Here is a 14,224-nt window from a genome sequence, read left to right on the forward strand (position 1 = left end):
AACAGCATTTATCATACAGTTCTATACAATTTATTCAGAAGTAAATTCTAGTGAGTTCAGAAGGATGTTTTTTCAGGTAAATGTGTATAAGAAGATAACTTTTCTGTACAAAAACATGAAATAATGTGGCATGCTCTTTGTGCCTTTGAACTGTGCAGAGTGGAAGAGGAGGCTGCTCAGAAGAACATGGCTCTGAAGAAGATCCGTGAACTTGAATCCCAAATAACAGAATTGCAGGAGGATTTGGAATCTGAACGCGCTTTTCGAAACAAAGCAGAGAAGCAGAAGAGGGATCTGGGTGAAGAGCTTGAGGCTCTTAAGACTGAGCTAGAGGATACGCTAGACTCAACTGCAGCACAGCAGGAACTCAGGTGATTGTAACAATCTGTTTCTTCAATACATAAAAAATACAGGTCCCCCACTTGGGTCTTAAGATTTGCAGTTTTCCTAACCAAGAATACTGACATCTTGTGCAATTCCCCCCTCTCTTCCTCCCTCTCTTCCTCCCCCCATCCATCCATCCATCCATCCATCCAATTTATATATCAAGCGACTCTGGGCAGTTCTTTATATGCAGAGTTTCAATCTCTATATTAACTTTGGGATTCAAATAAGGTAACTCTATTAATGGTTGTCTAACAAAGGTGTTTGTGACTTCCTGATAGGTCAAAACGTGAGCAAGAAGTGACTATTCTAAAGAAAACCCTGGATGAAGAGGCAAAAACTCATGAGGCTCAGATACAGGAGATGAGGCAGAAGCACAGCCAGGCAGTAGAAGAGCTGGCTGAACAGCTAGAGCAAACTAAACGAGTATGTAATTTTTTTAACAAAACCAAACATTTTCATTAGTTAGATATCCTGATAAGGGCCAAGATTGTGTTTTAGTACCTGTATCTGAGCACAACACTGATGCAGTTTGCAGTTTTTAGAACAGATTGCCAATTGCATGAATTAAACCCTGTTTCTCCAACAATACGGCCTCCCCCAATAGGAAGTCCCAGCAGGTTTTATAGGCATGAAATGAAATTAAGCCCCTCCCCCCAAATTAAGGCCTATATTAAAACATGCAAAATGGGGGGGGGGAATGGTGGGGGGTGGTGGCTTGCCATTAGGAAGTACTTTTGTTGCACACCTGGATATGGTGCTGCCTGCGTTGACCCCAATACGAAGTGCCCCACCAACGCCGAGGTCAACATCCAAGCCGTTGCCGCCCGCCCACCCAAAGATGCAAGGGGGGGGGGAAATTAAGTCACCCCCAAAAAGACGGCCTAGCCATTTTTTCAGGGCTCAAAAAAAAATAAGACCCGGCCTTATTACATGAGAAACACGGTATTAACAAATGATTCAGTAGAGATTAAAGGTGAAGCTGTCACATAATGTTTTTGAAAATGGGCCACTCATTTCAATATCTGAAAAGCAACAGAGATAGATACTTGATTTAAGGATGGATGATAATTAGACAAGCTAATAGTTGCTAACAGATTGTCTTTTACCTATGGGGGGAATGGGTATTTTAGATATTATATAAATTTTTTTTTTTATTATAACTGGTAAATCTGCAAAATCTTTTCAGTTTGCTTTATTGGCATAGACATTGTGAGCGTTGCAGGAAGTTTTAGTTCATGATAACACAAATCTTATTAACACAGAATTGAAAACCTACAGGTTCACTGTTGAGTAGTGTCCAAATCCATATCAGCATTCTGACTCCTACATCAAAATTTTATTTTGAATGAGTGAAATTAAAACTTCTAGAGCAGTCTGCCTCACTATAAAATTGTTCTTGTCTTCTAAAGGTGAAAGTGAATCTTGAAAAGGCAAAACAGTCCCTGGAGAGTGAATGTGCTGAACTCTCAAATGAGGTGAAAGTACTTCTGCAGAGCAAAGGAGACTCTGAGCACAAAAGGAAGAGGGTTGACACTCAACTCCAAGAGCTGCAAGTAAAATTCACAGAAGGGGAGAGAGTCCGGACCGAACTCACTGAGAAAGTTAACAAGTTGCAGGTAAGCATTCAATATAAGTTCCCTTTTGGTTCTTGATATCTAGCTACCTTGCAAATGCAGGGGCAAAAAAACCCTGTGTTGAAACCCCTAGAATTATTGCTTCACCCCAGTTCCAAATTATGTCAAATATACTAAATATTTGCAAGAGTCCATGTAAAGTTACCACCGTTAAAGCCCTACATGGCACAGAATCGGGTTACCTGCAGGACTGCCTCTCTCTGAGAGTATCTGTCTTTCCTATTAGGCTTGTTAAGGGTATGTTCCAGGCTTTTCCCTTAAAAATGCTGTTACCTGATTAGATATTGGAGGCACACCTGCTCTCAGTCATCCCTCCAGCCCTTTGGAATAGCCTCGTACCTGACATCTGAGGGATCCTCATTCTTTTAACCTTCAAAGGGCAGTGAAGACATACTACTTCTCTCAAGTATTGGGGTAGAATGGGTGTAGAGATGTGAGAATGATTGAGGGAAAGAGCACTTTTGTTTTTAACTATTTTTTTAATGAATTCTTGTGAGCAGCCTAGAATCATCATAGGAGAATTGGTGGCCACATAAGTCCTGTAAATAAATGAAATAGTGTGTTTGTAATTTAGATGGATAATAAGCATCTAATATAAATATGCTGCTTGGTATATGTATCTTGCCTGCCATATTAAGATGATACCCAGTAATAAATGACTTTTGATAATGGATGGTTTCAATGTTTTTTAGGTTGAGTTAGACAACATCACTGGGCTTTTGAATCAGTCTGATAGCAAAACTATTAAATTAGCAAAAGATTTCTCTACATTGGAATCACAACTGCAGGATACACAGGTAAGTTGCCTAATATGTATTTTTTTATGATTGACCAGAGTGACATTTTAAAATACCGTTACATTTTCTATTTACCAGTAACAGATCTTTTAGCTTGACTGAGAAATGCAGATTGCATTTCATAGCCAACTTCAAGTGTGATCAATAGTCACCCTTTTTTTTTCTGCAATAGGATCATATGATTCATACTGAACTGTGGATGTCTTTAAAACAGAAAAAATGCACCTTTTCTGTATCAAATTCTATTCTATACTTTGGAAGCAAAATGCAGTATTCTTGTTCCTTAGTTCTTATTCCAAGCTGAAACCCAGGAAAGAAACAGGAGATCACCTACCTTTCTAGTTAAGCTGTCAAGTAAAAGTACTTTGAGAACACTGTATGAATAGCATAATCTTGCTTGCCTGATCTTTAGGATGAGGGATGGGGACAAAGATACTAACCACAATGAGAACTTTAGAAAGCCATTGGACTAAGAATGGCCAATAGCTTCTCTTTGTGTTCCATAGCTCAGATGCAATAGGTATTTGGATTTCCACCACTTATTTCTAATAGCAGACACATGTAAGTCTCAGAAGTAAAATAGTGCAATAAACTTGCTTAGTTATGAATTTAGTAGTGAAATGAAAATAAAGCAACTTAACTCACTCCAAGTGACTTCTGCTAATTGAATTCATTCCAAGTGAGTTCTGCTAGAAGATAATGAAACTGACTTATACATCACATTTAAAAGATATTTTTCTTTGGTTGATAGTTGGTTTGCATTTTAAATTCTGTATTATTGCTTTTTTATTTTTGACTTGCAAAATAATTGTGCTAATTCATATTCCTCTGATTGGTGCAGAATATAGATATCAGGACATAAATTGATATTTGATCTTACTTTCTTTCAATTTAGATCTTTAAAATCCCAAGGCAGCTATCAGTTAAAATAATGAAGCATGTCACATAAAGTACTTTGAATTTTTGAAAAAGCAGTATATATTCTTAAACAATAAATTTCTTATGGGATAAATATGATAGATTTAATTGAGTTTATCAGGGTTCTTCTCCCCCCCCCAATAGAAATGCCTTGTGCTTTGTTGGAAGACTTGGCAAGTGATCCTACATAACATGAAACTCTGCAGTGCTTTCTTCATGCACTCTTACAGTTTATTTTACTCTTCTGGAAGTAAAAATTGAGTTGGCAAGTTCATTTTGTCTTGTAGAATTTACTGAGTGCCATTAAACTATTTGTATTCAAACTCCTTAGTTTGCAGGTAACCTAAATCACACAATTTGCCCAGTGTTATGTAATTCTTTCTACAGGAGCAAATTCTCGCTCACTGTAGCTACTGCCCAAGTTTCCTTTTATTTTAGATCTAATGTCTTCGGGAACTTTGATTGACTCTTCAGTTTATTGATTATTATAGGAACTGCTTCAGGAGGAAACCCGTCAAAAACTGAGCCTTAGCACCAAGCTGAAACAGATGGAAGATGAGAAGAATAGCTTCAAAGACCAACTAGAGGAAGAAGAAGAAGCAAAGAGGAACCTGGGAAAACAGATTTCTGCCCTTCAGTTCCAGGTACAAATTTATAGACTGGATCTGTATGGATATAATATTAAATTAGCTTGAAGGCGGACAGATCCAAACATGTAGAACAGGTCTATGAGTTCAAAAGCTATTGTTTGTTTTTCATTAATGATTACTTGCTAAGTTGTCTGAATGTAATAGACTCTTCAATTGAAATTATTTTTAGTGAGCTAGTTCTTAACTGTAGTTTAAAAGTTCGGATTTATCATTTATCTAATCTATGTTTAAACTATAAACTTGAGAAAAAGAACTGTGTTAATATTTTGTAAAACACTGTGAGAATGAGCTTTTCAGGATAAAGAATATAATTTAATGCTGTTAATCTGATATGGAAGTAGAATCTTTCCATTTCTTTTTAATATTGCTAGGGTTGAAGTGTGAGGAAGAATGTCTGACCCTGAGGATTGCTGGATTGTGCAGATTATATCCAAATCAAACTTTCAGAGTTCTGTGTGAAATGTTGGATTAGTATCTTGGGTGGGAATGGAAAGGTGATTTAAATAGTTTTTCTGTTTTATACAGATCTACTCTGGATCTCTACCTTTGCAAGCTGTATGGTATTTTGTGCCACTACTGCTGCATCTTACATGAGAATGCCATCATGCCTCTTCATTATTTTAAAAAATTGCTCACTTCTTCAATTTTCTTACAATTTTTTTTAGAGGCCAACCTTACATCCTTTTTCTTTTTGAAAAATTGTGTTAAAATCCCATCTCTTGTTTTCTAGTTAGTTAAATAATATTTTTTCCTTACCTAGATTGCAGAAATGAGGAAGAAGATGGATGAAAATGTAGTTTGCCTGGAATCAGTAGAAGAAATCAAGAAGAAGCTTCAGAAAGATTTGGAGGCTATGAGCCAACGTTATGAAGAAAAAGCAGCTGCTTATGACAAGCTGGAAAAGACTAAGACCAGGCTCCAGCAAGAGCTGGATGATATTGCTGTGGATTTGGATCATCAGCGGCAAATAGTTTCTAACCTGGAGAAAAAGCAAAAGAAATTTGATCAGGTACATATCATTGTATTTTGGGTAAACACCTTTGCCCAGATACTTGCTCAGTGAAGGAGTGGAGGCGTCTATGCGGATATCAGAGGTTTCTTGCCTTATGACTAAACAACATAACATTTGTCTCTTGCAAACAAAAGTTACTACATTTTATCACATTTTCTTGGTTTGATTTTGGTTGGAAAAGAACTATGACCTACACTTGTACTTTTTCTAGCTCAGTTCTAAAACGGTACCAACTGCTTTATTTGGGGGCAAGAGGTACTCAGTTATAACTCTTCATCCTAACCCATATCTGGAATTGATGACTAACCTGTATGAGGTGCTCATATTATTTCATTGGTGATACCTGAGGGGACCACCATTCCAGAGAACCAGACATTTCATTTGGAAATCTTATAGTACCATCATTGTTTCTTTTCCAGCTGTTAGCAGAGGAGAAAACAATATCTGCCAAATATGCCGAAGAACGGGACCGTGCTGAAGCAGAAGCACGAGAAAAGGAAACGAAAGCCCTTTCCTTGGCTAGAGCCCTGGAGGAAGCCATAGAGCAGAAAGCAGAGCTAGAGCGACTGAATAAGCAGTTCCGGACAGAAATGGAGGATTTGATGAGTTCAAAAGATGATGTTGGCAAAAGTGTAAGTTGATAGTATTTGAGTGAAAGTGATTACCATAATACAGGCTTGTGATAAATTATAATAAATTATGATATGTTTATTTTTTTGGCTGTGAGCTGCCCAAAGTTTGGTACAAGATGGACGGCTATATAAATGTTTTAACTAAATAAATAATTTGTACCTTAGTCTTTAAAATACTGGACAATAAAAACAATGGCTGTGCCAATATAGGGAAGCTAATTTTGTATCTGTATGCTATAGGTTCACGAGTTGGAAAAGTCAAAAAGGGCTTTGGAGCAACAAGTAGAAGAGATGAAGACTCAGTTGGAAGAGCTAGAGGATGAGTTGCAAGCCACAGAAGATGCCAAATTGCGCTTAGAAGTAAACCAGCAAGCCATGAAGGCACAGTTTGAACGAGATCTCCAGGCCCGAGATGAACAAAATGAAGAAAAGAGAAAGCAGCTGATGAGACAGGTAGCCTTTCAGAGATCTTGAAAATTCCTGAACTGTTGTTCGCAATCTTTAGTGTAAAACTTTAGCCAGGCAATAAGATTAGTTACCAACTCTCTGATAAATTAGTAAGCATTACTTTTTTTTTGTCCCCTTGCATTAGGATGTGGGACCTGGATTGTGTTAATGCGTAAACTGTCTATGCTTTGATTCTTTACAGGTGCGAGAAATGGAAGTGGAGCTGGAAGATGAAAGGAAACAGCGCTCTATTGCTGTAGCTGCCAGAAAGAAGCTGGAAATGGACCTCAAGGGTTTGGAGGCCCATATAGATTCTGCTAATAAGAGTCGTGAGGAAGCAATTAAACAGCTCCGGAAGTTACAGGTGAGGTTTGCTGTGTGTATAATGCTGATTTTTTTTGTTGCTATGTCACGAAGTAAAGTAAGCAATCCAAACAATGATCAAGGATTAGCAGTTGTTATTTTGATTTAGGAAAGATGTCTAGTTGTATGAATCTTCAGATGGTTTTTATGAAAAATCTGTTTCCTTTTAGACAGTGGTGTTGCCTGCATGAGCCAACACCCAGTTCCATCCTGGTCTCTTTTCATTTTGGTTGGCCCACTGGCCTCTAATTCTAGGTGTTATCTCATGGGAAATGGACTAATGACATTCCTGAGCCACAGTAGTATGCATGTCAGTGGGGGACTGTAATTGTAGAGGAGGTATCTGGTGAGGTGAACAACATGAAGGTTTAGAGGTGAGCAGTCCGCCTCCTTTTGAAATTTGAGGCCTCCACCCACTCTGTCCTTAGTTGGGCTTTTGTCTTTCCTTCAGAGATAGAAGAGTTTAACCAGTCCTTGAAAACTAGGCTGAATTGATCTGATAACATCCCTTTTAAAGTATTTCGCAGAGGGAATGCTTTATATATAGAAGTTCTCACATTGAATCTTTGGCTGCATCAGTTAAACATTGTTGGGTTACAGAGTTGAAAAATATTAGATGCCCTGAAGTCTTGGAGACCTGTTGACAATAAATTAGACTTGACAATAAATTAGACTTGGGCAAAGTACACACTGAATCTGATTTGTTATCAAGCAGTTTCATATACTCATGAATTTATAACTTTTTAGGCCCAGATGAAGGATTGCATGCGGGAACTGGATGACACACGTGCCTCAAGAGAAGAAATTTTGGCACAGGCTAAAGAAAATGAAAAGAAGTTGAAGAATATGGAAGCAGAAATGATCCAAATGCAGGAGGTAATCTAATTTTTGGGAGTGGGGGGAACCTAATAAACGCTAGGAGAATCTATTTGCCTATAAGTTTTAGGTGGACTGCAAGAAAGCTACAAAAATTAAAGGCATTAAAAAAATGAAAATGGAACTGTTAAAAATAATTTATTCCAGCACCATTGATTATAATTCTTATATTTCTGTCCCTACAAGCCCCTTTGTTACCACCACTAACATAAACTTATTTCATAAGTTTACATAAACTTATTTCATTACATTGCTTTTTGTTCTTTAAATATTTCAGTTCATTCTTTTTGAGGACGTCATCATATCTGTCACAGTTTTCTCTCACTTGTCAGTCTGTTCCCTTCTTATGTTTCTTTTGCAATTCAATTTTTATTCATTCTCTCTGAATGACCTAAATACTACAAGTACTTTGTACTGGTCACTTCAATTTACATCCATTCAATACATAATATTTCAGTGACAGTATTTTGTTGCTTTATCATGCATATTTCTTAAGTACCTCATTTCCACTACACTCAGCTTACTCATTTGCTTCTGTCCCATTCCAGATAATTTCTTTATTTTAAAATCAATTCACTGTGCTGGAGGCTCCTTATTAAGCCTTCTTCATGCACTTCCAAAACAATTTTGTTTCCATCAAAATTGCTTTACATTTTCTTTTCCTTTTTCAACCTTTACTATCACTTCCTCTTTTTCAGCTATTGTTTTTGCTGTGTAACATTATATAATGTCGTCCTCTCATTCTGTCATTATATTATAGTGATACTGTGAAACATAATTTTATGCTCTCCATTCTAAACAGTGTCCACATCCAATTTCCTTAAGGCCATTTTCCATTCATTGAACGCTTTATTAAATAGGAAACATATCACAATGTCCATTTTCCCCCTATTTCTGCCACTACCAAATAATCATCTGTCTCACATTCACAATATGTCATTATTCTTGTATTCTTCACTAATTTTCTTTCAACATAATCAAATCAATTATTCATTTACATTTTTATTTATTCCTTTGCCATATGTGTAGGTATGAATAGATTTTGTTTTTGAAGTAGTTAATTTTGATTTATTCTAGAGTCCAAATCATTTTTGTACTTCTCCCATTTCCAGGAGATATCATTCATGTTGTCAAGCAAAATGACTTTTCCATTGATCACATTCATTCAGAACACTGCACATTTTCTCTGATTCTTCCATTATCACCAGTCATTGCAGTATAGCATGCAACTATCATTAATGTAGGGATTAGTACATTATACACAAACTAAAGAAACCTAGATAACATATTTTCTAACATACATTTTATCCTTTAATTCATAATCTTATACCATCATTTCTCTATGCATATCAACACTAGTCTGCAAAATCAGACCACTTTCATTGACATTTATCAAATCCTTCCTCTTTATTATTTTTACTTTATTTCATCTATTAATCCATACTTTTTACCATTTATTCCTCTTATATTGAAAATTATAATCTTACATGTGGCATGGATCATCAACAAATTAACCAATAGTTTATTGGCTTTTCCTGCTATCATGACTTGTGGTCATAAGGCTTTCATGTTGCCTATTTTAGTAAACTAGGGAAGGTATAGACTTAGTCATATCTGTGCTTCATTTAGTCAAGGACAGAACCGGTCAGTTTTGGCATATTTTAGCCAGCATGCCACAAGCACAAACATACCATTTTTTAATCTTACGTGTTCACATTATTCTTTGCAAGCTGGGATGAGGTTATCTTCCAGGCCATCCTATTATTGTCTGCATTCTGTCAGTTAGGAAGTAAATTCAGTGACCTAATCAATAGATTGATGTTAAAGTAGGAATACATGAGAATTTTGAGCTGTTAAAAATAGTTGTTTCTCCAAATTTTTCTTGATTCTTTCTAGAGATAGATGGATAGATAGATAGATAGATAGATAGATAGATAGATAGATAGATAGATAGATAGATAGATAGATAGATAGATAGATAGAAAGAAAGAAATAGAGAAAGAAAGAAAAACATGGATGTTTTGATTAGTTTGTGATTACATGCCTGGTAGCTTTAGATGCTGTTTTGGCAAGTGATTGCTAGTTGAGATAGAAATCCCAAATTACATTGGCAGCAGTTAAATTTTTAAATGTAGCTATAAACACTAGGTTTTTATTAATAAATTATTTTCGATTCTAAAAAGTACCTTCCTTCCTTCCTTCCTTCCTTCCTTCCTTCCTTCCTTCCTTCCTTCCTTCCTTCCTTCCTTCCTTCCTCTGTGTCTGTCTGTCTGTCTGTCTGTCTGTCTGTCTGTCTGTCTGTCTATCTATCTATCTATCTATCTATCTATCTATCTATCTATCTATCTATCCATCCATCCATCCATCCATCCATCCATCCATCCATCCATCCATCTATCTATCTATCTATCTATCTATCTATCTATCTATCTATCTATCTATCTATCTATCTATCATCTATCTATCTATCTATCTATCTATCTATCTATCTATCTATCTATCTATCGGTTATTGTGACATAAAAAGTATATGATTGTCCTAGTTACAACTAGATTGCAATATTTGCTTTTTAAAGCTTGATTTTCACAAGGAGTTTGTGTATATCTTTCTCTGATTTCAGGAGCTTGCAGCTGCTGAACGTGCTAAGCGCCAGGCTCAACAAGAGAGGGATGAGCTGGCTGATGAGATTGCTAACAGTAGTGGCAAAGGGTGAGAAATAGCACTCTTTTTCTTTCTTTCATGGCGCAATAAGGTGGTTCTGCAAAAGATGTTCCATGGTGCCTATACCTTAAGTGCTGATAATTAGATGTAAAATGTTCTGTTTCTGGAGACAGATTAGCTCATAATTTTCTGTGAATTGCTTTATAGATGATAAATAATCAGGTATGTTTTTCTTCAAAATGTTGTATATGAATATATTTCTTTTGTACCTCAGAGCTCTGGCCTTGGAAGAAAAACGTCGCTTGGAGGCTCGGATAGCTCAGCTTGAAGAAGAATTGGAGGAAGAGCAGAGTAATACAGAGTTGGTGAACGATCGTCTCAAGAAGGCAAATCTTCAGGTATTTGCTTGAGAGGTTTCAATTGGTTTGAGTTTAGAATGCTGTGTGAAACCTGAAATGGTGACTTTTAAACCTTGGTTAATGGCTTAATATATTGTGCAACATCAGCTGATTATGAGATATTCAACAAACTAGGTATCAAGCAGTGATAACTTGTGCAGCTACTGATAATGAGCCAAAGTTACAACCATAAATATTTACTTTAGAAAAGTTTTTTAAAAATCACGTATGTGACATATATAACTATATGTATATAATTTTCTTTATTGGCACTGAACAGGGATTGCTTTTCTATACTCTCCTGCCCTGCATCATTTCAATCTAAAAGATAAGATTTTAGTAAAAGTGACACAAATGGGGAGAGACTAACGGACGTGGAGGAAGAAGTATTCATAATATATAAAGTTTTCACATACCTCTTATTCTCTTTTCTAGATTGATCAGATAAATACAGATCTGAATGCAGAACGCAGTAATGCCCAGAAAAATGAAAATGCTCGCCAACAAGCGGACCGTCAGAATAAGGAACTAAAGGCAAAGCTTCAGGAAATGGAGAGTGCTGTGAAATCTAAATACAAGTCTTCTATCACTGCTCTTGAGGCAAAAATAGTACAGCTGGAGGAACAGCTCGACACTGAGACAAAGTAGGTATTGATAATCTACCGGGCGTTCACTGTCCATTTTTGTTGCAGTTTAATGGCCCTGTACATGATTTGTCTTTACTTACAGCAGGGGTAAGTAATCAAACTGGATTTCTTCAAGGGCTGGGTCAGCACTGTAGTTCTCTGTGGAGGAGGGGAGAAACAGGATGGACGCCTCCTGCAGCACCCCGCTGGCCAAAACGGGGCGCAGGGTGGCTGCTCGCAGGTTCCCCTGCGCCCTGTTTTCAGCCTGGATGGCCTCCTGCAGCACTTTGCCAGCCAAAACCAGGCGGCGTGGAGGCCTCAGGGGGTCTCTGCATGGCCCGTTTTCAGCTGACAAAATGCTGCTGGAAGCTGGGGAGGCTGAAAACGGGCTGTGTGCAGGCCTCTGCAGTAATCCATTTTGGCCAGCAGAGGCACCATAGCCGGTCTTTTGATATTTCCAGGCTGGCCCCACGGGCCAAATTTAAGTACCCCTCAGGCTGGATTTAAGTACCCCGCAGACCGGCCCTTGGGCCTTGAGTTTGACACCTCTGACCTAGAGGAACAATGAAAGGAAATAGAAAGGAAATAGAGGAGTTAATTGAGAATGATTTACATGGTCAAAATTCAGCAGCCTTTTGTACTGTACATACCACCTAAATTTTAGGTGCTAATCATTCTAACCTTCATTAAATCCTGGAAATGAAGTCTTTAGAAAAAGATTGAGTGAAAGGCAGATCAGTCAGTGTGAATGCTGAGGTCTTCCAGGTTATCTAGATGGGGTGTTTGGTTTTTTGGTGGTGTGGGGGGGTGGTGGGGGTGGGGGGGGGGTGGGGTTTTTTTTTGGGGGGGAGGGGGGTGGTTTGTTTTTGGGGGGGGTTTGTTTGTGGGGGGGTTTTTTTTTGGGGGTTTGGGTTTGGGGTGGGGTGGTTTTTGGTTTTTTTTTTTTTTTTTGGTTTTTTTTTTGGTTTTGCTTTCGGAGGGGGTGTTTTTCTAAACTTGGGGGGGGGTTGGTCCACTCATGGCGGGGGGGGGGTTTTTTTTTGCCTGGTGGTGGTTTGGGGGGGGGTTGGGGGCCCTGTTTTACAAAATTGATATTTGAAGTAGATAGATAGAATTCTTTATTGGCCAAGTGAACACACAAGGAATTTGTCTTTGGTGCATATGCTTTCAGTGTACCTAAAGAAAAAATAAAATACATTCATCAAGAATCGTATGATATATTATTGATAGTCATAGGTTACTAATAAGCAATCAGATCATACTAGGAAACAAATAAAACTATATAAATTGTAAAGATACAAGCAACACGTTTATAGTCATAAGTGGGAAGAGATGGGTACTCGGAAGGATGACAATAATAATAGTAATATAGTCTTAGTAAATAATTTGACAGTGTTGTGGGAGTTAGCTGTTTAGCAGAGTGATGGCATTCGGGGAAAATGTCCTTGTGTCTAGATGTATATGGCAATTGTATATTGGCCTCAGTGACTTCAGTTTCTAGCTCCTTCAATTGTTCCATTGTACACTCAACTGTTATGTTTCTCTTATTTAGCAGTTTTTGGGTTAGGAAAAAGTTTCAATGGAAGAGAATATTTATAGCTCAGGGTGGAATTGTAAAATTTTTGTACTTTCTGAGCTTGGTTGTTTTCTTGTAGATGGTTAATTACTAAACTAGGTAACATTTTCAGTGCTAAGATAGGATTTGCTCTCAATTTATATGCTAGTGGCTTGCCCTGTCAGTGTTAGTGGTAGTGGTCTTGCTGGTTTCTGGATTAGGCTATTGTTTACTGTTAAGTTGTTTGCCATGCAGGACAAACATAACTGTTCAATGTAGTGCAACAGAGTGCTTGATGGTGGCAAGCACACAGCTCAGACTATAGAGAGCCTTCATAGACTAACCAAGTATTGTCCCATTTTCTATTTGCTTTGGTCCTAACTGGAACTTCACTTAGATATTGCAGTTTGTTGCAGTGCCAACTTCAAAAAGGTTTGTGGCAGTTTGTTGCAGGCCTATCAGCCTTGTAACCTTTAGGATACTTGTGCGGTTTTAAGCAAACATGCATGACCTATCTATTTTCTTTAAAGGGAACGCCAAGCTGCCAGCAAGCTGGTCCGACGTACTGAGAAGAAGCTGAAAGATGTTATTCTACAAGTGGAAGATGAAAGACGCAATGCTGAACAATATAAAGATCAGGTATATGCAGTTTCAAAACTGATGCTTGATAATCCAAGCTGCATGGCAGAAACCACTGCCTACAACTCTACAAAGTTCAACTGTTTAGCAAGTTAAGATGTTAGCAGTTAGTTTATTGATTTCTACAACCTTTTTGCTACGACCAAATATTCCTGCTTTAATACATTTTTGTCAGTCTTGTATGTGATTGGGTAATCAGATGTCTAGTAATGGAAATTCTCAATTTTAGGATTGAGGTATCCTGTTTGTATTGCTTAAGTTATAAACTCTGGGATCATAGATCAATCTCCAAGATAAGAATTAAATGTATTACATTAGGATCAAGAAACTTTGTTCAAGTTCTCATTGTGTAACTTTGGGCCAGGTACTATCTTGGCCTAACATACTCAGACCACCTAATTTGATACAGATTGCCCTTGGGTAGTACAGTAGACTCTCTGGTCATGAACACTTCTGACTACGACCAAATTGGTTCCGGCCAAAAAATCCACAACATTTTTGAATCGGGTCACGATTCAAAAATCGGGTGGCGATCAAATACAGCCGCCACCGATTCCCTTTCCGTGCTGATTCCCTTTCCGTACCCTTCCATGCCAATATTTTTTGTAGGCATATGCTCAGTCACTCTT

The 14,224-nt window shown here is 37.6% G+C and overlaps 1 protein-coding gene across 7 annotated transcripts in view; it reads left to right on the forward strand.

The window, feature by feature from the left end:
• Positions 1-14,224, forward strand: part of MYH9 (myosin heavy chain 9) — a 68,053-nt gene that overhangs the window by 51,726 nt on the left and 2,103 nt on the right. For all 7 annotated transcript variants that reach the window (XM_087968355.1, XM_087968357.1, XM_087968360.1 and 4 more), the window contains exons 26-39: positions 159-371; positions 666-810; positions 1,797-2,003; positions 2,714-2,818; positions 4,228-4,380; positions 5,147-5,395; positions 5,818-6,030; positions 6,271-6,483; positions 6,680-6,841; positions 7,588-7,716; positions 10,337-10,425; positions 10,652-10,775; positions 11,211-11,419; positions 13,487-13,595. In XM_087968355.1, the coding sequence (XP_087824481.1) occupies positions 159-371; positions 666-810; positions 1,797-2,003; positions 2,714-2,818; positions 4,228-4,380; positions 5,147-5,395; positions 5,818-6,030; positions 6,271-6,483; positions 6,680-6,841; positions 7,588-7,716; positions 10,337-10,425; positions 10,652-10,775; positions 11,211-11,419; positions 13,487-13,595 (2,320 nt within the window). The remainder of the gene's footprint in view (positions 1-158; positions 372-665; positions 811-1,796; positions 2,004-2,713; positions 2,819-4,227; positions 4,381-5,146; positions 5,396-5,817; positions 6,031-6,270; positions 6,484-6,679; positions 6,842-7,587; positions 7,717-10,336; positions 10,426-10,651; positions 10,776-11,210; positions 11,420-13,486; positions 13,596-14,224) is intronic.

This window comes from Notechis scutatus, chromosome 6, assembly GCF_049901735.1.
Source record: "Notechis scutatus isolate UNSWTSFEM ecotype Mainland chromosome 6, rNotScu1.2, whole genome shotgun sequence".
In the NCBI taxonomy this organism is placed as follows: Eukaryota; Metazoa; Chordata; class Lepidosauria; order Squamata; family Elapidae; genus Notechis; species Notechis scutatus.